The 23,359-nt window shown below is 37.9% G+C and overlaps 1 protein-coding gene across 3 annotated transcripts in view; it reads right to left on the minus strand.

Annotated features, from left to right (window-relative positions):
• The window catches only part of Cfhr2l1 (complement factor H-related 2-like 1), a 33,868-nt gene extending 17,544 nt beyond the window's left edge, over positions 1–16,324 (minus strand). Inside the window, exons 1-3 of one of the 3 annotated variants that reach the window (XR_015635030.1) lie at positions 16,154–16,309; positions 11,955–12,128; positions 49–243 (exon numbers count right to left, since the gene is read on the minus strand). Coding sequence is in view for 2 of the 3 variants with exons in the window: in NM_001402196.1 (NP_001389125.1) it covers positions 49–243; positions 11,955–12,128; positions 16,154–16,226 (442 nt within the window). In the remaining variant the exon portion in view is untranslated. 3 annotated transcript variants of the gene reach the window in all.
• Positions 16,325–23,359: the final 7,035 nt, after the last annotated feature.

Consider the following 23,359-nt stretch of genomic DNA (forward strand, 5'->3'; position numbering starts at 1 on the left):
TTTTCTTTAAAAGAATCAACATAGTTAAATACAAAGGCATTGGCTTACTGAGGCATGGAACTTCGGGCTCCCACCCATTTACTGTGCAACGAAGGTAGTCCCAGTACGACTGTGAAGGCGTTGTAAACCCGTTGTCACAGTAATAGCTGTACTCCTTTCCTATAGGTACTGGGAAGTAGGGTCTCCGGCTTTCTTCATAATACAGACGTCCATGTTTGAATTGTGGAAAATCACAAGGCTTCACTTGAAAGAAAAAATAATAAAATAAAACAACCATAAAACACTCATATCAGAGATAAAACACTTGATCAGTAGATTACTTTCTGTAAATTAAAAGAACTACATGAGAAAGCCGTGGGCACTGAGGACCAAGAAACAAATTGAATTCAGAAATCTGAGGTATATGAGGAAGTCTTTCTTCTAGAAATCTTGTGATATGTTACAGATCACCATTGTTGAGACATAGAAATGCAGCTCCCAGGAAGAATCAAGTAAGGACTGGTGACAGGTGCAAGTAGGGGCTGGAATGCAACCCTTGAGAAGAAAATGTTTTTCTTACTTGGCCTTAAAATATATTCTGCTGTGTCCTGTTTCTGTGAAAGCAGTTCTCATGCTTTCTTGGTAATGGTGAGTATATTTTGATAATAATAAGAGGAGTGGTTTGTTTTGTGAATATTTTGAGAAGAAACCTTTGTTTAGTCATATTTCTTTGTTTAGTCTTGCCTCAGTTGTTCCTGGTATTGTGGGAATAATGATCTTAGGGTATCTTGCCAAAGTGGAAATTGAGGTAATGCATATTCATATCTATATAAGGATTAATAAAGCTTTCAACTTCTTTCTTTCTTCCTTTCAGAGTGTGATATAAGGGTTGTGATACTCAGTTATTATGGACTACTAGATAGAAATAAATATAGGTGCAGATAGCCCAAAACCTGAAAAGAAATATTCCAGAAATAAGATACTTTAGACACAAATAACAATGCAGTGTACGTGTGTGGTGCTGCAAGCTGGGGGTTTTCCCTGAGGATCTCTGCGTGCCAGATATGGGGTTGGTTTGCTGGTTCAGGAGGAGGCAAGAGAGCTCAGGCAGGGAGGTAGGATTGCTTCTGCCTCCTTTGCTGCTGGTTCTGCTCCTTTCTGCCTGCTGCCTCTTTGGTTGCTCTTGCCAGGCTGAGAGAGCAGGAGAATGACTAGCCCACTAGGTGTGCAGGGGAGCATCTGGCAGCAGTTTTGGGAGAGCAGATCTCTTCCCCAAGTAGTGGTGTGTTACAGCTCTTATGACAGAAGCTCTCAGATGATGGGGTAATTCCTGTACACTTTTAATTCTGAACACGATTCTTAAATACAGTTTTTGGATAGGTCAGTGTCTAACAGCAGGTACTTCCTATTAGTTAAGCCCAAGAGCTTGGGAAGACCTCATCTACATATTTGGGGGTATGGTCCTGTTTCTCTGACTGATCTGTTTTGAGCCTATGAGACCTGTGTTCCTGTCCTCACCTGTTGAGGAGGGGTTTGTAGCATTTTATACATGACTGGTCTATCTTAAATTGGTCTGTGGGTGGCTGCAGCTAGTGAGGCCTTGATCTCCTAGGAGAAAGGGAATGTGCCCGCTGTTCCCTTTTGGCCTCTGGGGATTCAACGTTTCTCAACCAGATATCAGGGTATCTTTCACAGCCTGCTGCCCCACATATGTATTTACTGAAACCCTACAAAGCAAACTTTCCCAGAGAGAGAAGCTTAATATCCCCTTTTATGTCAATGTTGAACTCAGTATATGTGAAACAGCTATAATGAAAAACATATTGGGTGAGATTGTTTATGGATGAAGTCTAGACCACTATTGTCTTTCTGATTAAAAACTCTAGTGCAAGTTAGCTGTCATCAACGAATCAATGTAGAGGATTATCTGATAAGGAACTAAGGCCTCATGTGTTCTAGTGAGTGTGCCACATTTGACACAAGGCCTATAGCCTAGCAAAATCTCCTAATGAATGACAGTCAAGACGGTGTCTGACAGCACAACAATGATGTGGACACAGTAGCCAAATCATCTTCAAATATGGCTGAGAGAAGTGGGTTGACATCAAAATTTCATTATGAAGCAAATCTTTTTGAAGTATATTGGTTACAATGCAAATGAGTAAGTAAAATTGATTCTTATATGGCAATATTCTTACCCAATAATATGCTAAATATCTTTGAAAATATTCATTAATTGAAGAAACCTATATACATATTCATAAATTGGAGTAGAATTAAATTATGAACTATTGTTTTTCTGATATGTGCTTTTAATATAACTTTATACCCAGACACTGCATGGGAGAGACCTGGACTCTTAGACATGTGAAAAATCCTGACAGCACAGGGAAGACCATTACTTCTGCTCCAAGGAACCTGCCTCTAGCCCTCAGGACACAGGAATCCATGAGAAGTCTGGGACAGGAGACTTGTGGTTGCCACCTGTACCTAGAGCTGACCTGGTCTGATAGCCCTCTGTATACAGATCTCCTGGGGGTAGAATGGGACTCTTCAAAGTGTGACCAATCCTGAGAACACAGGGGGAGACCACCACTTCTGGTCACATTCCTGACTCCAGAGGAAACTGCTGGGAGCCTTCTGGACACAAGAACCAAGAAGCAGTCTGTGCAAGGATTCTTCCGGTTTATGTCTGTGCCTGGAGCTGACCCTGTGACAGAGTTCTCTGTACACAGACCACAGTGGAACAAAGCCTATCTCCAGCAGTGCTGACACACAGGCTTACAGGAGGGTCAAGTCACTTTCACAGACAGCAAGAGCAGCTAATGCCAGAATTAATCAGATGATGACAGGCAAGCACAAGAACCTAGGCAACAGAAACCAAGACTACTTGGCATCATCAGAGCCCAGTTCTCCTATCAAATGAAATACTGGCTATCCTAACACAGCAGAGAAGCAAGATTTAGATTTAAAATCACATCTCATGTTGATGATAGAGGACTTTAAGAAGGACATAAGTGACTACCTTAAAGAAATACAGGACAACACAGGTAAACAAGTAGAAACCCTTAAAAAGAAAGCACAAAAATGCCATAAAAATTATAGGAAAACACAACCAAACAGGTGAAGGAATTGAACAAAGCCATCTACGATCTAAAAGTAGAAATAGAATCAATGAAAAATCACAAAAGGAGAGAACCTTGGAGATAGAAAACATAGGAAAGAGATCAGAAGTCAAAGACACAAGCATCACCAACAGAATACAAGGGTTAGAAGAGAGATTCTCAGTGACAAAAGATACCATAGAAAACATTGACACAACTGTCAATCAAAATGTAAAACACAAAAAGGTCCTAACCCAAAACATACTGGAAATTCAGGACCCAATGAGGATATCAAACCCCAGGATAACAAATATGATACAGAGTGAAGATTCTAAACTTAAAGGGATAGTAAATATCTTCAACAAAATTATAGAAGAAAACTTCCTTAACCTAAAGAAAGAGATGCCCATTACACACAAGAAGCCTACAAAACACCAACAGATTGGACCAGAAAAGAAAATTGTCTTGTCAAATAATAGTCAAACCACCAAATGGGCAAAACTAATTAATACTAAAAGCAGTAAGGGGAAAAGGTCAAGTAACATATAAAGGCAGACCTATCAGAATTACACCAGACTTCTCATTAGAGACTATGAAAACCAGAAGACCCTAGGCAGATTTCATACAGAACCTAAGAGAACACAAATTCCAGACTAGCCTACTATATCCAGTAAAACTCTCAATTGCCATTGATACAGAAACCAAAATAATCCATGACAAAAACCAAATTTACATAGTATTTTTCTCCAAATCCAACCCTACAAAGGATGATAAACAGCAAGAGGGAAACTACACCCTATAAAAAGCCAGAAAGTAATCTTCTTGCAATGGATCCAAAAGAAGAGAGTCACACAAACATAATTCTACCTTTAACAACAAAAATAACAGGAAACAACAATAACTTTCCTTAATATTGCTGAACATCAATGAACTCAATTCCCGGATGAAAAACATAAGCTAACAGACTGGTCACATAAAGAGGATACAGCATTTTGCTGCATACAGGAAACACACCTCAGTGAAAAAGACAGATACTACCTTAGAGTAAAAGACTAGAAAATAATTTTCCAAGAAAATGGTCCCAAGAAACAAGCTGGAATAGCTATTCTAATATCAGACCAAATCTACTTTCAACCATAATTTATCAAAGATGATAAGGAAAGACACTTCATATTCATCAAAGAAAAAAATCTACCAAGATGAACTCTCAATCCTGAATATCTATGCCCCAAATGCAAGGTCACCTACATACATTAAAGAAACCTTTCTAAAACTCCAAGCCCACATTGCACCTCACACAATAATAGTGGGAGACTTCCACACCCCATTCTCATCAATGGACAGATGATGGGAACAGATATTAAACAGAGACACAGTGAAACTATCTGAAGTTATGAACCAAATGCACTTGACAAGTATCTATAGAACACTTCTTCCTAAAACCAAAGAATATACCTTCCTCTAAGCACCTCAAAGTACTTCTCCAAAAATGACCATATAATTGGTTGTGAAAGAGACCTCAACAGACACAAGAAGGCTGGAATAATCCCATGCATCCTATCAGATCACCACGGACCAAGGCTGGTCTTCGATAATGACAGAAATGACAGAAAGCCCACATATACATAAAGCTGAACAATGCTCTACTCAATTACAAGTTGGTCAAGTAAGAAATTAAAGACTTTTCAGAATTTAATGAAAATGAAGGCACAATATTCTGAAACTTATGTGACACAATGAAAGCAGTGCTAAGAGGAAAACTCATGGCTCCCAGTGCCTCCGAAAAGAAAATAGAGAGAGCATACACTAGCATCTTGACAGTACTCCTAAAAGCTATAGGGCAAAAGAAACAAATACACCCTAGAGGAGTAGAAGGCAGGAAATATTCAAACTCAGGTCTGATATCAACCAAGTAGAAACAATAAGAACTATACAAAGAATCAGAAAAACCAGGAGCTGTTTCTTTGAGAATATGAACAAGATCTATAAACCCTTAGCCAGACTAAGGAGAGGGTACAGAGTGAATATTCAAATTAACAAAATCAGAAAGAAAAATGGAGACATAACAACAGAAAGAGAGGAAGTTTAAAAAAAATCATCATATCATACTACCAAAGCCTATCTTCAGGAAAACTAGAAAATCTGGATGAAATTGACAATATTCTAGACAAATATCAGGTACCAAAGTTAAGTCAGGATCAGATAAACAACCTAAACAGTCCCATAACTCCTAAAGAAATCGAAGCAGATATTAAACGTCTCCTATCCAAAACAAAGGCCAGGACCAGATAGGTAAAGTACAGAATTCTATCAGACCTTCAAAGAGGACTTCATACCAATTCTGTCCAAACTATTCCACAAAATAGAAAGAGAAGGAACACTGTCTAATTCCTTCTATGAGGTCACAATTATGCTTATACCTAAACCACACAGTGACCCAACAAATAAGAACTTCAGACCAATTTCCCTTATCAATTTTGAAGCAAAAGTACTCAATATAATTTTCCCAAACCGAATCCAAGAACACATCAACATGATCATCCATAATAATTAAGTAGGCCTCATCTCAATGATGCAGGGATGGTTTAATATATGGAAGTTCATTAACAACTTATATATCATAACTATACAAACAAACTCAAAAGGAAAATAACACATGATCTTTAGATGCAAGAAAGCATTTGACAAAATTCAACATGCCTTCATCAATCTAAATGGAGAGAAACTTGAAGGAAACACACTAAAATCAGGGACTAGACAAGACTGCCCATTCTCTCCCTACCTATTTAATACACTTACTTGATGTCCTTGCCAGAGCAGAGAAAAAAAGAGGTCAAAGGGATACAAATGGGAAAGGAAGAAGTCAAAATATCACTATTTGCACATGATAGGATATTAAAGTGACCCAAAAATTCCACCAGAGAACTATTATGCCTGATAAAGGACTTCAGCAAAGTGGCTGGAAATAAAAATAACTCAAACAAACCAGTAGCCTTCCTCTACTCAAAGGATAATCAGATTGAGAAAAAGAAATAGGAAATGAAACCTTTCACAAATGTTACAAATAACATAAAATACCTCAGTGTAACTCTAACCAAGCAAGTGAAAGATGTGTATGACAAGACCTTCTAGTCTCTGAAGAAAGAAATTGAATAATATCTAAGACGATGGAAAGATCTCCTATGCTCATGGATTGGGATGATTAATATAGTAAAAATGGCCGTTTTGTCAAAAGCAATCAACAAATTCAATGCAATCCTTATCAAAATCCCAACTCAAGGTTTTGTAGAATTGTAAAGAGCAATTTGCAAATTCATTTGGAAGAACAAAAAAACCCAGGATAGCAAAAGCTATCCTTAATAATAAGAGAACTTCCAGGGCAATCACCAAATTTTACCTCAAGCTGTGCTACAGAGCAATAGTGATAAAAACTGTATGGTATCGGTACAGAGGCAGGCAGGTAGCTCAATGGAATAGAATTGAAGACCCAGAAATGAACCCGCACACCTATGTTCACTTAATCGTTGACAAAGGAGCTAAAATCCTTCTAGTGGAAAAAAGATAGCATTTTCACCAAATGGTGATGTTTCAAGTAGAGGTAAGCATGTAGAAGAATGAAAATTGATCTATTCTTATCACCCTGTACAAAGTTCAAGTCCAAGTGGATCAAGGACCTCCACATAAAACCAGATACACTCAAAGTAAGAGAAGAAAATTGGGGAAGAGCCTCAAACACATGGACACTGGGGAAAATTTCCTGAACAAAACACCAATGGCTTATGCTCTAAGATCAAGAATTGACCAATAGGACCTTATAGAATTGCAAAGCATCTGTAAGGCAAAGGAAACTGTCATTAGGACAAAACAGCAACCAACAGATTGGGAAAAGATGTTTACCAATCCTATATCCAATAGAGGGCTAATATCCAATATATACAAAGAATTCAAGAAGTTAGACTCCAGAGAGTCAAATAACCCTATTAAATATGTGGTATAAAGCTAAACAAAGAAATCTCAGCTGAGGAATATCGAATGGCTGAGAAGTTTAACATCCTTAGTCATTAGAGAAATGTAAATCAAAACAACCCTGAGATTCCACCTCACACCAGTTAGAATGGCTAGGATCAGAACTCAGGCAACAACAGATGCTGGTAAGGATGAGGAGAAAGAGGAACACTCCACCGTTGTTGGTGGGATTGCAAGTTGTTACAATCACTCTAGAAATCATTCTGGAGGTTCCTCAGAATACCACTCCTGGGCATATACCCAGATGATGTTCTAGTATTTAACAAGGACACATGTTCCACTATATTCATAGCAGCCTTATTTATAGTACCAAGAAGCTGGAAAGCACCCAGATGTCCTCAAACAGTGGAATGGATACAGAAAATATGGTACATTTGCACAATTGAGTACTACTTAGCTATGAAAAACAATGGTTTTATCAAGTTCATAGGCAAATGGGTGTAACTAGAAAATATCATCCTGAGTGAGGTAACCCAATTACAAAAACACACACATAGTATGTACACACTGATATTTGGAAATTAGCCCAAAAGCTCAATTTGGTCAAGGTACAATGCACAGATCACATGAAGCTCTAGAAGAAGGAAGAAGAAAGTGTGGATTCTTCAGTCCTACTTAAAAGGGGGAACAAAATATTCACAGGAAGGGATACGGAGATGAAGTTTGGAGTAGAGATTGAAGAAATGACCTTTCGGAGCCAGCCTATATACATACAGCCACTAAACCCAGATAATATTGCTAATGCTAATAATTGCATACTGACAGAAGCCTGATATAACTGTCTCCTGAGAGAATCTGCCAGAATATAAAACATATAGAGGCAAATGCTAGGAGACAGCCAATGAATTGATAATGGGGTCCCCACTGGAGGAGTTAAACTATTGAAGGAGCTGAAGGGGTTTGCAATCCTATAAGAACAGCAATATCAACCAACCAGTGCTCCCAGGTACTAAATCACCATCCAAAGTGTACACATGGACAGACCCATGGCTCCAGCTGCATATGTAGCACAGGATGTACTTGTTGTACACCAATGAGAGGAGAAGCCCTTGGTCCTGCCAAGGCTTGATGGCCCATGATAGGAGAATGTCAGAACGGGGAGGTGAGTAGTGGTAGGTGAATGGGTGGGAAATATTCTCATACAACAAGGGGGAGGAAGGATGAAATAGGGGTTTATGGACATGAAGCCTGAAAAGGGTGTCTCATCCTACAGGACAGTCAATGAGTGTGCCGAGGGTACCTGGAAGAGAATGGGGAACAAGAGGCACAAAGAAGGATGCCAAGGCGACAATTTTAATTTTTCCCAATGCTGAATTTATACCATAACAGGGGTAACAGAGAGAGATGGGGAGTGGGAAACATTTATGCAGGCCAAGGACACAGTATTTGTGTGGTCAGCTGATGTCAACAGGATGTTGTTCTTTCAGAAAGGTTACATCATTACATCATATCATTAGTCAGCAGGATGTTGGTTTCTCCGAAAGGTTACAAGTCATCACATTGGGCATCTTGACATCAGATGTATTTCTCAGCAAGGTCAGAACTTTATCATATCACTATTCATCCTGACCACCAGATTTGTATTAGTCTTCTGCAGCTGGCTGGGGATTTTCCATGAACCCAGTCATACTTAACTCTAACTATACTATTAACATCAATAATGGAGGGTTTTAAGGGCATCACTCCCAACAAAAGGGGATAACATTTGAAATGTAAATAAAAAACTTTCTATAAAAATATTACATTATGTAGAGTGCTATTTTGAACAGTAGAGTTCATGTGTTGTACAGAAATAAAAATCAAATATATGCTGGTAATGTATCTCCACTTGTGTATTTTTAGATGAGCAATTTTAGTACTGTGTGGAGTAAAGATGTAACTGAACCTTACAACTATATTTTGGAGAAGAGATCTATCCAGTACTTGTGAATTTTGAAACAGTTCCTTGGGTTTAGGATAGAAGCCATCTTTTGATTCGTATCTTATTTCATCTTCAACTGTGTAGTTAAATATCTGGGGTGTGTTGTTCCCATTTGGAATATGAGGAGGTTTGCAATGTCATGTCTCAAAGTAATCATAATTATATATTTATTTATATATCAATATCTTATCTATATCTATATCAATATCTATATCTATATCTATCTATCTATCTATCTATATGTATATAAATCATTTTATAAGTTGACATTCCTCCTTTTTGGTTACCCCTCCAAAAACCATGCATCTCATCCCTCTTCTTCCCCCTCCCCTTTGGTTCTATGAGAGTGCTTCTCTACCCACTAAACTTACCATGCTTCAACACTCTAGCATCCCTATTTTCTAGGTATAACTTTGTTATACTGTAGGTTTTGGGATATCCAGTCTTGGTTCCTAGTATTCCAGGCAGTGATGGGAATGGTCTCTCTTCTGTGGCATATGCCTCAAGTTAAACCGAATGTTGGTTAGCCAGTCCTACATGTTCTGTGCCAACTTTGCCCTTGTACATCTTACAGGCAAGACAGAATATGGTTGGGGAGTGTTTGGCTTGGTAGTTTTCCAGATTTTTTTCAATAGCCTGTATATTACATTATGGGGACAAAGGGTCTAGAATATAAGAGTGAAGGCATCAAGCCCATATCAACTTGACTTACCTATAATCAGTGATCTGAATGGATGTTATTCTCATCATAAGGCCTGCACTATCAGTTTTAAGAGGGCAATCATTGGTTCTAACACAAGTCTGGGTTGTTCAGAGATCTTCATTTGTCCTTCTAGTTCAACAACCCAAACAATATAACCCCGTCCTACCTTTGGAACCCTTGCCTGATTATGTTCAGACCATGTATCTTCATGACTAGGAATCCTGTCTAAGTTCATCGACATAGACTCAGCAACTTTTCATTGCACTAGGTTTCCTTATTGCTACCCCAAAAGGCCTCAATTCCAATTGTCTCTCCCCATACTATCTCTCTCTATTCCTTCCACACACACTTGATCCCTCCTGTTCTTTTCTCTACCAACCTTCACTCTATGAACATCATTTATTCTATTTCCTCTTCATACTTAAACCATGTTTTCCTTCTATAACCTTCTTTATCTAACCTCTCCGGATCTAAAGATTATAGTATGGTTATAAGTTACTTAACAGCTAATATCCACTTATATGTCAATATATACCATATTTATATATCTGGGTCTCGGTTATACCATGCACAATGTTTATTTTATTGTTTTATTCATTTGCCTGAAAATTTCATGTTGTAATTATTTAAGCCTCTGAGTATAAGTTCATTATATAAATGCAACATATTTTTTTCAAAATTTATTTTTCTCTTGAGAAATACCTAGGTTATTTTCTTCGTATTTCTATTAAAAACAAAGAAGCAATGAACATAGATTAGAGAGTGCTTTTTGATAGGATGTGTTTGGGGTATATGCCAAAGGGTAGTATAGCTGGGTCTTGAGGTTGATAACTTTCCAGTTTTCTGGGGATGCTTCAGTCCTTCTTAAAAGGGGAACAAAAATATTCATAGGAGGAGATATGGTGACAAAGCTTGGAGCAGAGAATGCAGAGAAGGCCATCCACAGATTGCCTTACCTTGGAATCCAGCCCATAAACATACAGCCTCCAATCCCAGAAAAAAATTTCTGATGCCAAGAAATGCAAGCTGACAGGAACCTGATATAGTTGTCTCCTGAGAAGCTCTGCCAGAGCATGAGAAATACAGAGGCAGATGCTCAGAGTCAACCATTTCACTGAAAAGAAGGTCCCCATTAGAGGGTTAGAGAAAGGAATGAAGGATCTGGAGGGGGTTGCAACCCCATAAGAACAACGATACCAACCAACCTGAGCTCCCATGGACTAAACCGACATCCAAAGAGTACATATGGCCAGAGCCATATCTCCAGTTGCATATGTAGCACAGGATGGCCCTGTTGGGCATCAATTGTTTAAGAAGCCCTTGATCCTGTCAAGGCTAGATGCCCCAGTGTAGAGGAATGTCAGGGTGGGGAGCAAAAAGGGGATTGTGGGTGAATGGAGGACACTCTCATAGAAGCAAGGTGAAGATGGATGGATTAGGGCCTTTATGGACTGGCAACCAGGAAAAGGAATAATGTATGAAATGTCAATAAAAAAAATTCCATAAGCACTTAAAATCAAACAAACAAAAACAAAACGAAACAAAACATAATGGGTGAGAATTGTTCATGCATGGATTCTAGACCTCTATTGTCTCCCTGATCAGTAACTCTAGGGTAAGTTAGATTTCATTAACCAATCTGGCAGTTTATCTGATAAGGAACTGAAGGCTCATGTACTAATTTGTGTGCCATGTTGGAATACAGTCTACAGTCCAGCAAAATCTCCTGATTCCTGAGAATAAAGACAGTTTCTGACAGCATGGCATCCAGAGCCAGTAGCCATGTCATCCTCAAATATGGTTGACAGAAATGGAGGATGACAAAGTTTAATTAAGGAGCAAATATTTGTGAAAGATATTTGCTACAAAGCAAATGAATAAGTAAAATCAATTCTTATATGACAATATTCTTACCCAATAATTTGCTAAAAATATTTGAAATTCATTAATTAAAGACACATAAAAACATATTGATCAGTTGCAGTAGAAGTAAAATATGAATTATTGGTTTCTAAAGCAAAAATTTAATATTACTTCATATTTTAAAATTTACTATTAGTTAAAATATAATATCACATAAATATTAGTTTTAACAGTAGAGTGTCTCTAAGGGTTGTACACAAGTAAAACATCAAATATTTGTTAGTAAGTTGTCTCCATTTGTTCATGTTTAAAGAGTAAGTTCAGTAATATGTGGAGTAAAGTTTTGACTTAAACTTACAACTACATCTTGGAAGAGGGATCCATCCAGTACTTGTACACTTTGCAACAGTTCCCTTTGTTGCAGGGTAGAAGCCATTTTTACATTCATATTTTATTTCATCATCGATTGTGTAGTTAATCTTATGAGGTGAGTAGATTCCATTTGGAATATACGGGGGTTTGCATGCTATTCCTGAAAGTAAGCATTTGAAAACAATTATACATACATACATACATACATACATATATATATATATATATGTGTGTGTGTGTATACACATTATATGTATATGTATAACAAATGCCATATAATATATAATAAACACATATTCACAAACACACACATATATATATACATATATACATAGACACACATATATTTTATTTGTTTTCATTTCAAATGATATTTCCTGTTCCTGGTTACCCCTCCACATACCTTCCATTCCATTCCCCCTCTCCCACTATGTTTGCCTCTATGAAGGTGCATCTCCACTCACTTACTCAGTCACACCTCACTGTTCTAGCATCCCTCTTTGATGGGGCAACAAGTCTCCACAGGACCAAACCCCCCACCCATTTATGGCTGCTAAGGCCATCCTGTGCTACATATGTATTGACAGACAGTGATCCATCCATGTATACTCTTTGGTTGGTGGTTTAGTCTCTGGGAGCTCTGCGCAGTCTGATTAGTTGATACTGTTCTTCTTATGAGGTTTTCAATCCCCTTCAGCTCCTTCAGTACTTCTCTAACTCTTCCATTGGGACCCCTGGGTTCCGTCTGATGGTTGGCTGTGAGTATCCACACCTGTGTTGGTCAGGTAGAACCTCTCAGGCAACAGCCATACCAGGCTACTGTCAGCAAGTGCTTCTTCGCATTAGCAATTATTTCAGCTTTGGTATCTGTAGATGGGATGGATCCCTTGGTGGGGCAGTCTCTGGATGGCCTTTCCTTCAGTCTCTATTCCAATTTCTCCCCCTGTTTTTTCACAGGAACATTTTTGAGTTAACAATTTTGATTTGCGTGAGTTTCCCCAACTGGGGGCCTTGCCTATCTTGAGAGGTGGTCTCTACAGGTTGTATTCTCCTTTGTTGGGCATTTCACCTAAAGTCATCCCTGTTTGGTCCTAGAAACCTCTCATTTCCCAGTTGTCTGGTACTTTCTAGTGGTTACCTCCAGCTCCCCATTTTCCAATGTTAAGTATGTATATGAAAACTAAAAGGCAGACACTCTTTTTCCTTTTTTTACTGAAAGCTGTAAAAATGACCTTAATAAGCACATCTTCTCAAGCTTCATATATCACTCATGCTTCCTCTCTCTCTTCCCAATGTACTTGTGCCTCTCTGACTTGAATTTTTCTCTGTTGAAGCCATTACATATAGTGCTTCATGATTTATGACTCATCTAATCAACAATAACTTCAATATAGAACTTCAATGATTACATACATTTTTCTAATTTTGAAATTGCTTTTCTCAGCACTCATTGGGCACATGTATTAATATTCACAGGTTCTTACTTTTCAAAGATGTGAATGTTTCATACTCATATTTGAAGTAAATGTGTCCCTTGACTTAATTGGGAAAATTTACTGAATAAGGAAGTATTTCTTTTACCTTACAGGAAAATGTAGTGTAATTTTTCATGTTTAAAATAATAAACCATACATATCATAGATAAACCACCTGAATAGAATTACTTTCTATTAATTAGTATAACTGCTTAAGAAGACAAAGGTATGATGGACAGGAAAACAAATAGAATTCAGACACTGAAGTATGTGAGGAAGTCTTTCTTTATGAAGTTACATTATATCTTACAGCCCGCCAGAGAAGAAGATTTGGGATATTTATTAATATTGACTATGATAAATGCTTAATTAAAACTTGAATTTGAACTGAAATTTATTGTGATTATATTATTTTAAACTATGTTATAACATTTCTACATTGCTATATTGTTCATAGTATTAATAAATTTATATGTAAGTTGCCACATTTATCTCTTCTTACTCCTATTTAAAAATAATTAGTACTTTTACTGTCATAATAGTATGAGTTTTCATAAAGTATGATTATACTTCAGGAAAGCTCATGCAACATGTTAAAAGAATTCTAACAAATACCAACAAAAGCATACAAATTTGCTATAGTTTCGCTTTTCATTGTATTTTTTAATAAGTTGAAAACCCATGAATTTTCTATATTTTTGGTACATGGTTTAAAATTATATTCTTGTATCCTAAATATTTTTCTTTAACAAATTTGAGAATTATACTTTGCATAGATCATCGGTAAATTAAATTATCTGAGATTTCCTTTTTACAAGTTATTTTAAGGAGCATCATTTAAAACAGAGTATCATATTATCACAGTTCTCAGATATTTAGCTAATTTTAATTCTCATGTGGGCATATATGGATTTGTCTTTGTCATTTTTGTATCTGATTCCTCGAAGTAAAACTAATATTTTTTTAAAAAGTGTATCTTAGGCAGAAATAGCAGGTCCTCAAATCAGACCAAAATATATTGATACTTTACACTTTTCTGATGCAGGTTTTGGTCCCATTGATGGTTTTCAATCACAGTCTTGATTCAGGCTACTCAGAATCATGATTAATATATTTCCCATTCTAAATGAGCACTCTTCCATTGTTGGTGGGATTGCAAGCTGGTACAAATATTCTGGAAATCAGTCTGGAAATTCTTCAGAAAACTGGACATAGTACTACCTGAGGACCCAGCTATACTTCTCCTGGGCATATATCCAAAAGATGCTCTAACATATAACAAGGACACATGCTCCACTATATTCATAGCAGCCTTATTTATAATAGCCAGAAGCTGGAAAGAATCCAGATGCCCTTCAACAGAGGAAAGGGTACAGAAAATGTGGTACATCTAGACAATGGAGTACTACTCAGCTATTAAAAACAATGACTTCATGAAATTCATAGGCAAATAAATGGAACTAGAAAATATCATCTTGAGTGAGGTAACCCAGTCATAAAATAATACATATCATGTATACTCACTGGTAAGTGGATATTAGGCAAAAAGTTTGGGATACCTATGATACAACTCAGAGCATATGAAGCTCAAGAATAAGGAAGACCAAAGCGTGAATGTTTAAGCCCTACTTAGAAGGGGGAACAAAATGATCACAGGAAAAAGATAGAGGAAGGAACTTGGGAGGGAAGGAGAGGGAAAAGGGAGGGACAGGAGCAGGTTTGGGAGGAGATGGGAGGGGAAGAAGTACAGAGGGTTAGGATATTGAACTGAGGTATGTACCAGTTGAGGATGGGAATCTGGTGGCAACCACCAGAAAGTCCCAGATGCTAGGAAAGCAAGAGACTCCCAGGACCCAAAAGGGATGACATTAGCTGAAGTACCTAATAAAGGGGAGAGAGAACTTGAAGAGATCATGTTCAGAAGTCAGGCACAGCCCCCAGTTGAGGGATGGGGCCGTCAACCCACCTTAAAAATACTAACATAGATTTGTTCCTATCTAAAGGAAATGCAAGGACAAAGAGTGGAGCAGAGACTGAAGGAAAGGCCATCTAGAGACTGTCCCCCTAGGGATCCATCCATCTGCAGACACCAAACCTAGACACTATTGCCGATGCCAAGAAGTGCTTGCTGATAGGAGACTGGTATAGCTGTTCCCTGAGAAGCTCTGCCAGAGCCTGACCAATACGATAAGAATGCTTGCAGCCAACCATCAGACTGAGCATAGGAACCCCAATGGAGGAGGTAGGGAAAGGACTGAAGGAACCGAAGGGGTTTACAACCCATGGGAAGAACAATAATATCAATCAACCAGACGCCTCCCCCAGAGCTCACGGGGACTAAACCACCAACCAAAGAGTACACAGATGGGAACCTATGGCTCCAGCTGCTTGTATAGCAAAGGATTACCTTATCTGGCATCTATGGGAGGGGAGGCCCTTAGTCTTATGGAGTGTCAATGTCCCAACATAGGGGAATGCTAGGGTGGTGAGGTGGGAGTAGGTGGGTGGGTGGGGGAGCTCCCTCACAGAAGTAGGTGGTGGGGAATAGGAGGGGGAGGGGAAATCAGGAAGGGGAAATAACATTTGAAATGTAAATAAATAAAATAACCAATAAAAATAAATGAAAGACTCTAAAAAGTATTCTGGTAAACATACAGGAGAAAAATATATTTGATTATAAAGTGCATTTTTCAAGTCTGTTTCCTCTTACCTTCACCTTTGGAAGTAGTGAACCATAAGGTTAGGAAGACAGTGGTTAAGAGCAACAGGTTACAGAACCCCATGTTCTCAACCTTAAAACTCCAGCCGTGGTGGTGCTTCTGGGAACCCTGTCATCACTCTGAAATTCAGCACACTACTAGCAGCTAGTTTGGTAAATATCAAAGTTCACAAGGGAGGAGCAAAACAAACAGAGAATGTCCAATCAGTGTTTTCACACTAACACTCTGAGTTCATTTTACATTTATTGACCAGTATAATAAAGTTCAATTTCAAAGTGCGAGTCTCCTAGTCAGCCAAACTGAAGGATTTGGAAAAGAAGACAAGACAATAAATTTGTTGTTTCCTTCTTATTGGCATCATAGTTGGGCAGGACGGTTACTTTCTTCCCTGACTAGAAATTTACATGACAACTTCTGGTACTATGAATGGTAGTGCTGAGAGAGGAAGCTTTCAGGACAGTCCACATCAGGGTACTTTGGACCCCGTGATGAAGTAAATGTTGTTTTTAGCAATACGTACTTCTACCTCTTGGTGGCCACCAAATGCAATACAAGTAGTCTATTATTATATTTTGTGTTACATAAGGCAACTTTACCCAACAACTCAAAAGAATATTTCTCTCTCCTAGCATTCATTTTATGTTAGATGTTATGACTGTGTTTCTCAAATGGCCTTTGGTTCTTGGAAGGAACATTTTTTTAGCCTAGAGAATAAAATATTCTTTAATAATATATATGAACATACATACAGAGACTATTACAAATTATAGTTGATTTTGAATGGTGAGGAGTTGATAGAGTAAGAGTCCTTATGACTTTCCCATATATCCTTAATGTTATTTACCATTCTCCCTCTTGTATTTGTGTTCTCAGGGTCTCTGTCCCTTTTGATATTTTCTCCTTCAGATCATTTGTACACTGATATTTACCTTTCCATTGCTCACCTGGCCTGATACTCTGGCCCTGATCTGTGTTTACTGTACTGGAGTCTGTAGTTGTTTCAGAATATGACTCACCTATGAAGATTCGGAGAAGTATCCAGTGAGGGAGGTTGAGATCATGTAGTCTGTTTTTGTGGGTCTCGGTTACATCACAATATAATATTTTTTAGTTCACCCATTTACCCATTTACCAGCCGAATGGTATCACATAGTGTATATGCCAGCCATTTTCATATGACCCATTTACCAGCTGAAGGACATTTAGGTTGTTTCCATTCACTGGCTGTTGTAAATAGAGCAGCAATAAACATAGCTGGGCAAGCACATGTGGGATAGGATGATAAGTCATTCTGGTCATAGGTCAATTTACTTTTTTTTTTGATAATTTCCAATGTGGCTGCACAATTGGTAATACTGATAAAAATTCAATGATGTTCCATTTTCTCACATCTCTCCAGCTTTTGATGCCAGTTCTTTAGTTCTTTTTCTTTTTCTTTCTTTTTTTTTTTTTTGTATTGTTCTTGTGATCATTACTGTTGGTTATTCTGACAGAATAAAATGAAAGCTGCTAGGGTTCCAAACCCTTGCTTGAGATACTCCTTAAACATTGCTTTTTCTTGGTTTATGAACTCTGTGTAGATCACAGGCCCATTTTGTGAGTAAATGTTTTATTTTTATGTTTTTATATTCTTTATATATTCTGGATATAAACCTGTTACATGTGTAGCTGACAAAGATCCTCCTTCCAATTGGTAGGTTTTTGTCTTCATTCCATTGTTTCTTCATTTTTAAAATTTTTTTACATATTTACTTTACATCTTGTTCCCTGCCCCTCTCCTGGTCATCCTTCTCACAATCCTTTACCTCTTCCCCTTCTAATTCTACTCTCAACTGGTAGGGACCCCTGGGTCTCCCACCATCCTGGCACTTGAAGTGTCTGTCAGGCTAGGCACCTCCTCTCTGACTCAGGCCAGACAGGGCAGCCTAACTAGAAGTATACATCACACAGACAGGAAACAGCTTTTGGGATAGTCTTCTCTTTAGTTGTTTGGAACCCACATGGGGACCATGTTGCACATCTGCTTGATATTTTGCAGGGAGACCTAAGTCTAGTCAAAGCATGCTCTTTGGTTGGTGGTTCAGTCTTTGAGAGCCCCAAGGATCCAGGTTAGTTGACTCTGTTGATCTTCCTGTGGCATTTCTATCACTTTCACAGTCCACAATCCTTCCTCCTATTCTTCTATAAGAGTTTGTAGGGACAGACTGGAAATCTTTGTCTTGTTTCTAATGTCCATGGAATTACTTTAGTTTCTCTCCATGCTTGTTGTAAATTGCCTATATAATGTTGTTACACATTCTGTATAGGAGTCTCAGAGTAGTTTTGGTATAAAAATAGAAGTTTATAAAAAGAAATTAGAAATGCTTCCTTTCTATTCTGAGCAATAATTTGAGGAATATTTTTAGTAGGAATTTTTTGGAATTTGCAGGAGAATTCTGTTCTGAATCATATCTGATGTAGGCATTTATTGGGAGGGAGGACTTTTTACTACTGCTTTTTTTCTCCTTGGTATATGGATCAGTGTAAATTGTTTATCTTGGCTTAACTTCGGTAGGTAATACATACAAATTTATTAATTTCTTTTACGTTTTCTAGTTTTGTAGAATACAAATTTTTTAAAGTATGCCTTTCTGATTCTCTGATTTTCCTTGTTGTCTACCGTATCCTTGCTGTTTCCTTTTATCTTCATCTCTTGATTAATTTGGTGAAAGTTTTGTCAAACTTTCTCAAATAATTTTGCTTTGTTTCATTGAGTCTTCGTAATTTTTGTTTGTTTTATTTCATTGATTTTGATGGTTTAATTTACCCCTTTCTATTTGGGGTGTTATTTCTAGGGTTTTCTAAGATGCCATTATGTAAAAATAACATAAGATTTCTCTAGGCTATTTTATTTTATTTTATTGCTTCAATGTAGGCACTTAGTGCTATGAACTCACCTCATGAAACTGCCTTTAATATAATCAATAAGTGTCAGTACATTGTATTTTAATTGTAATTCAGTTCTAAGTTTGAAATTTTCTTCTTGAATTCTACCTTGATTCAGATTCCCATATTTATTCTTTGGGATATCTAGGTTGTTTTCAGTTTCTGATTATTCTGAATAAACCTGCAATGAACATAATGGAGCATTTGTCCTTAGCGTATGGTGAAGCATCATTTGGGTATATGCATAGGAGTGGTAGAACTGGTATTCAGGTAGAATTATTTTTAATTTTCTGAGAAACTGCCAGATTGATTTCCAAAGTAGTTGTACAAGTTTTCAATTCCACCAGCAATAAAGGAGTATTCCCCTTTCTCCACTTCCCTGACAGCATGTGCTATTGCTTGAGCTTTTGATCTGAGTCATTCTGAATGCTTTGAGGTAGAATCTCAGGGTCATTTTAATTTGCATTTCCCTGATGACTAAGGGTGTGGAACATTTTGTTTGGTGCTTCTCTGCATTTGTCGTTCCTCTGTTGAGAATTCTTTGTTTAGCGCTGTAGCCCATTTTTTAATATAAATTCTTTTTTTCTTTATTAACTTGAGTATTTCTTATTTACATTTTAAATGTTATTCCCTTTCCCGGTTTCCCGGCCAACATACCCCTAACCCCTCCCCATCCCCTTCTATATGGGTGTTCCCCTCCCCACCCTCCCCCCATTACCGCCCTCCCCGCAAAAATCACGTTCACTGGGGGTTCAGTCTTGGCAGGACCAAGGGCGTCCCCTTCCACTGGTGCTCTTACTAGGCTATTCATTGCTACCTATGAGGTTGGAGCTCAGGGTCAGTCCATGTATAGTCTTTGGGTTGTGGCTTAGTCCCTGGAAGCTATGGTTGCTTGGCATTGTTGTTCATATGGGGTCTCAAGCCCCTTCAAGCTCTTCCATTCCTTTCTCTGATTCCTTCAACGGGGAGCCATTCTCAGTTCAATGGTTTGCTGCTGGCATTCGCCTCTGTATTTGCTGTATTCTGGCTGTGTCTTTCAGGAGAGATCTACATCTGGTTCCTGTCAGCCTGCACTTCTTTGCTTCATCCATCTTATCTAATTCGGTGGCTGTATATGTATGGTCAACATGTGGGGCAGGCTCTGAATGGGTGTTTCTTCTGCCTCTGTTTTAAACTTTGCCTCCCTATTCCCTGCCAAGGGGATTCTTGTTCCCCCTTTAAGGAAGGAGTGAAGCATTCGCATTTTGATCATCCATCTTGAGTTTCATGTGTTCTGTACATCTAGGGTAATTCAAGCATTTGGGCTAATAGCCACTTATCAATGAGTGCATACCATGTGTGTTTTTCTGTGATTGGGTTACCTGACTCAGGATGATATTTTCCAGTTCCATCCATTTGCCCATGATTTTCATAAAGTCATTGTATTTGATAGCTGAGTAATATTCCATTGTGTAGATGTACCACATTTTCTGTATCCATCCCTCTGTTGAAGGGCATCTGGGTTCTTTCTAGCTTCTGGCTATTATAAATAAGGCTGCTATGAACATAGTGGAGCATGTGTCTTTGTTATATATTGGGGTATCTTTTGGGTATATGCCTAAGAGAGGTATAGCTGGGTCCTCAGGTAGTTCAATATCCAATTTTCTGAGGAATCTCCAGACTGATTTCCAGAATGGTTGTACCAGTCTGTAGTCCCACCAACAATGGAGGAGTGTTCCTCTTTCTCCACATCCTTGACAGCATTTGCTGTCACCTGAGTTTTTGATCTTAACCATTCTCACTGGTGTGAGGTGAAATCTCTGGGATGTTTTGATTTGCATTTCCCTTATGACTAAAGATGTTGAACATTTCTTTAGGTTTTTCTCAGCCATTCAGCATTCCACAGCTGTGAATTCTTCGTTTAGCTCTGAACCCCATTTTTAATAGGGTTATTTATCTTCCTGCAGTCTAACTTCTTCAGTTCTTTGTATATTTTAGATATAAGCCCTCTATCAGTTGTAGGATTGGTAAAGATCTTTTCCCAATCTGTGGATTGCCTTTTTAATCCGAACCACAGTGTTCTTTGCCTTACAGAAGCTTTGCAGTTTTATGAGATCCCATTTGTCGATTCTTGATCTTAGAGCATAAGCCATTGTTGTTTTGTTCAGGAAATTTTTTCCAGTGCCCATATGTTCGAGATGCTTCCCCACTTTTTCTTCTATTAGTTTGAGTGTATCTGGTTTGATGTGGAGGTCCTTGGTCCACTTAGTCTTAAGCTTTGTACAGCGTGATAAGCATGGATTGATCTGCATTCTTCTACATGTTGATCTCCAGTTGAACCAGCACCATTTGCTGAAAATGCTACCTTTTTTCCATTGGATGGTTTTGGCTCCTTTGTCAAAAATCAAGTGACCATAGGTGTGTGGGTTCATTTCTGGGTCTTCAATTCTATTCCATTGGTCTATCTGTCTGTCTCTGTACAAATACCATGCAGTTTTTATCACTATTGCTCTGTAATACTGCTTGAGTTCAGGGATAGTGATTCCCCCAGAAGTCCTTTTATTGTTCAGTGTAGTTTTTGCTATCCTGGGTTTTTTGTTATTCCAGATGAATTTGCAAATTGTTCTGTCTAACTCTATGAAGAATTGGATTGGTATTTTGATGGGGATTACATTGAATCTGTAGATTGCTTTTAGTAAAATGGCCATTTTTACTATGTCAATCCTACCAATCCGTGAGCATGGCAGATCTTTCCATCTTCTGAGGTCTTCTTCACTTTCTTTCTTCAGAAAGTGAACTTTTTATTGTACAGATCTTTTACTTGCTTGGTTAAAGTCACACCGAGGTATTATATATTATTTGGGACTATTATGAAGGGTGTTGTTTCCCTAATTTCTTTATTGGCTTATTTCTCTTTTGTGTAGAAGAAGACTACTGATTTATTTGAGTTAATTTTATACCCAGTCACTTTGCTGAAGTTGTTTATCAGCTTTAGTAGTTCTCTGGTGGAACTTTTGGGATCACTTAAATATACTACCATATCATCTGCAAATAGTGATATTTTGATTTCTTCTTTTCCAATCTGTATCCCCTTGATCTCCTTTTGTTGTCTGATTGCTCTGGCTAGAACTTCAAGAACTATATTGAATGAGTAGGGAGAGAGTGGACAACCTTGTCTAGCCCCTGATTTTAGTGGGATTGCTTCAAGTTTCTCCCCATTTAGTTTAATGTTAGCAACTGGTTTGCTGTATATGGCTTTTACTATGTTTAGGTATGGGCCTTGTGTTCCTATTCTTTCCATGACTTTTATCATGAAGGGATCTTGAATTTTGTCAAATGCTTTCTCAGCATCTCATGAAATGATCATGTTGTTTTGTTCTTTCAGTTCGTTTTTATAATGGATCACTTTGATGGCTTTCCATATATTAAACCATCCCTGCATGCCTGGGATGAAGCCTACTTGATTATGGTGGATGATTGTTTTGATGTGCTCTTGGATTCAGTTTGCCAGAATTTTATTGAGTATTTTTGTATCAATATTCATAAGGGAAAATGGTCTAAAATTCTATTTTTTTGTTGTGTCTTTGTGAGGATTTTGGTGCAAGCATAGTTGTGGGTTCATAGAAGGATTTTGGTAGCACTCCGTCTATTTCAATTTTGTGGAATAGTTTGGATAGTATTGGTATGAGGTCTTTTATGAAGGTCTGATAGAATTTTGCACTGAACCCATCTGGACCTGGTCTCTTTTTGGTTGGGAGACCTTGAATGTCTGCTTCTATTTCTTTAGGAGTTATGGGGTTGTTTAAATGGTTTATCTGTTCCTGATTTAAATTCAGTGCCTGGTATCTGTCTAGGAAATTGTCCATTTCCTGTAGATTTTCAAGTTTTGTTGAATATAGGCTTTTGTCATAGGATCTGATGATTTTTTGAATTTCCTCTGATTCTGTAGTTATGTTTCCCTTTTCATTTCTTAATTTTGTTAATTTGGACACACTCTCTGTGTCCTCTTGTTAGCCTGGCTAAGGGTTTATCTATCTTGTTGATTTTCTCAAAGAACCAACTTTTGGTTCTGTTGATTCTTTCTATGGTCCTTTTTGTTTCTACTTGGCTGATTTCAGCTCTGAGTTTGATTATTTCCTGCCTTCTACTCTTCCTGGGTGTATTTGTTTCTTTTTGTTCTTGAGCTTTTAGGTGTGCTGTTAAGCTGTTGACATATGCTCTCTCCCGTTTCTTTCTGCAGTCCCTGAGAGTTATGAGTTTTCCTCTTAGCACAGCTTTCATTGTGTCCCATA

Source organism: Rattus norvegicus, chromosome 13, assembly GCF_021556685.1.
Source record: "Rattus norvegicus strain SHRSP/BbbUtx chromosome 13, alternate assembly SHRSP_T2T, whole genome shotgun sequence".
NCBI lineage: Eukaryota > Metazoa > Chordata > Mammalia > Rodentia > Muridae > Rattus > Rattus norvegicus.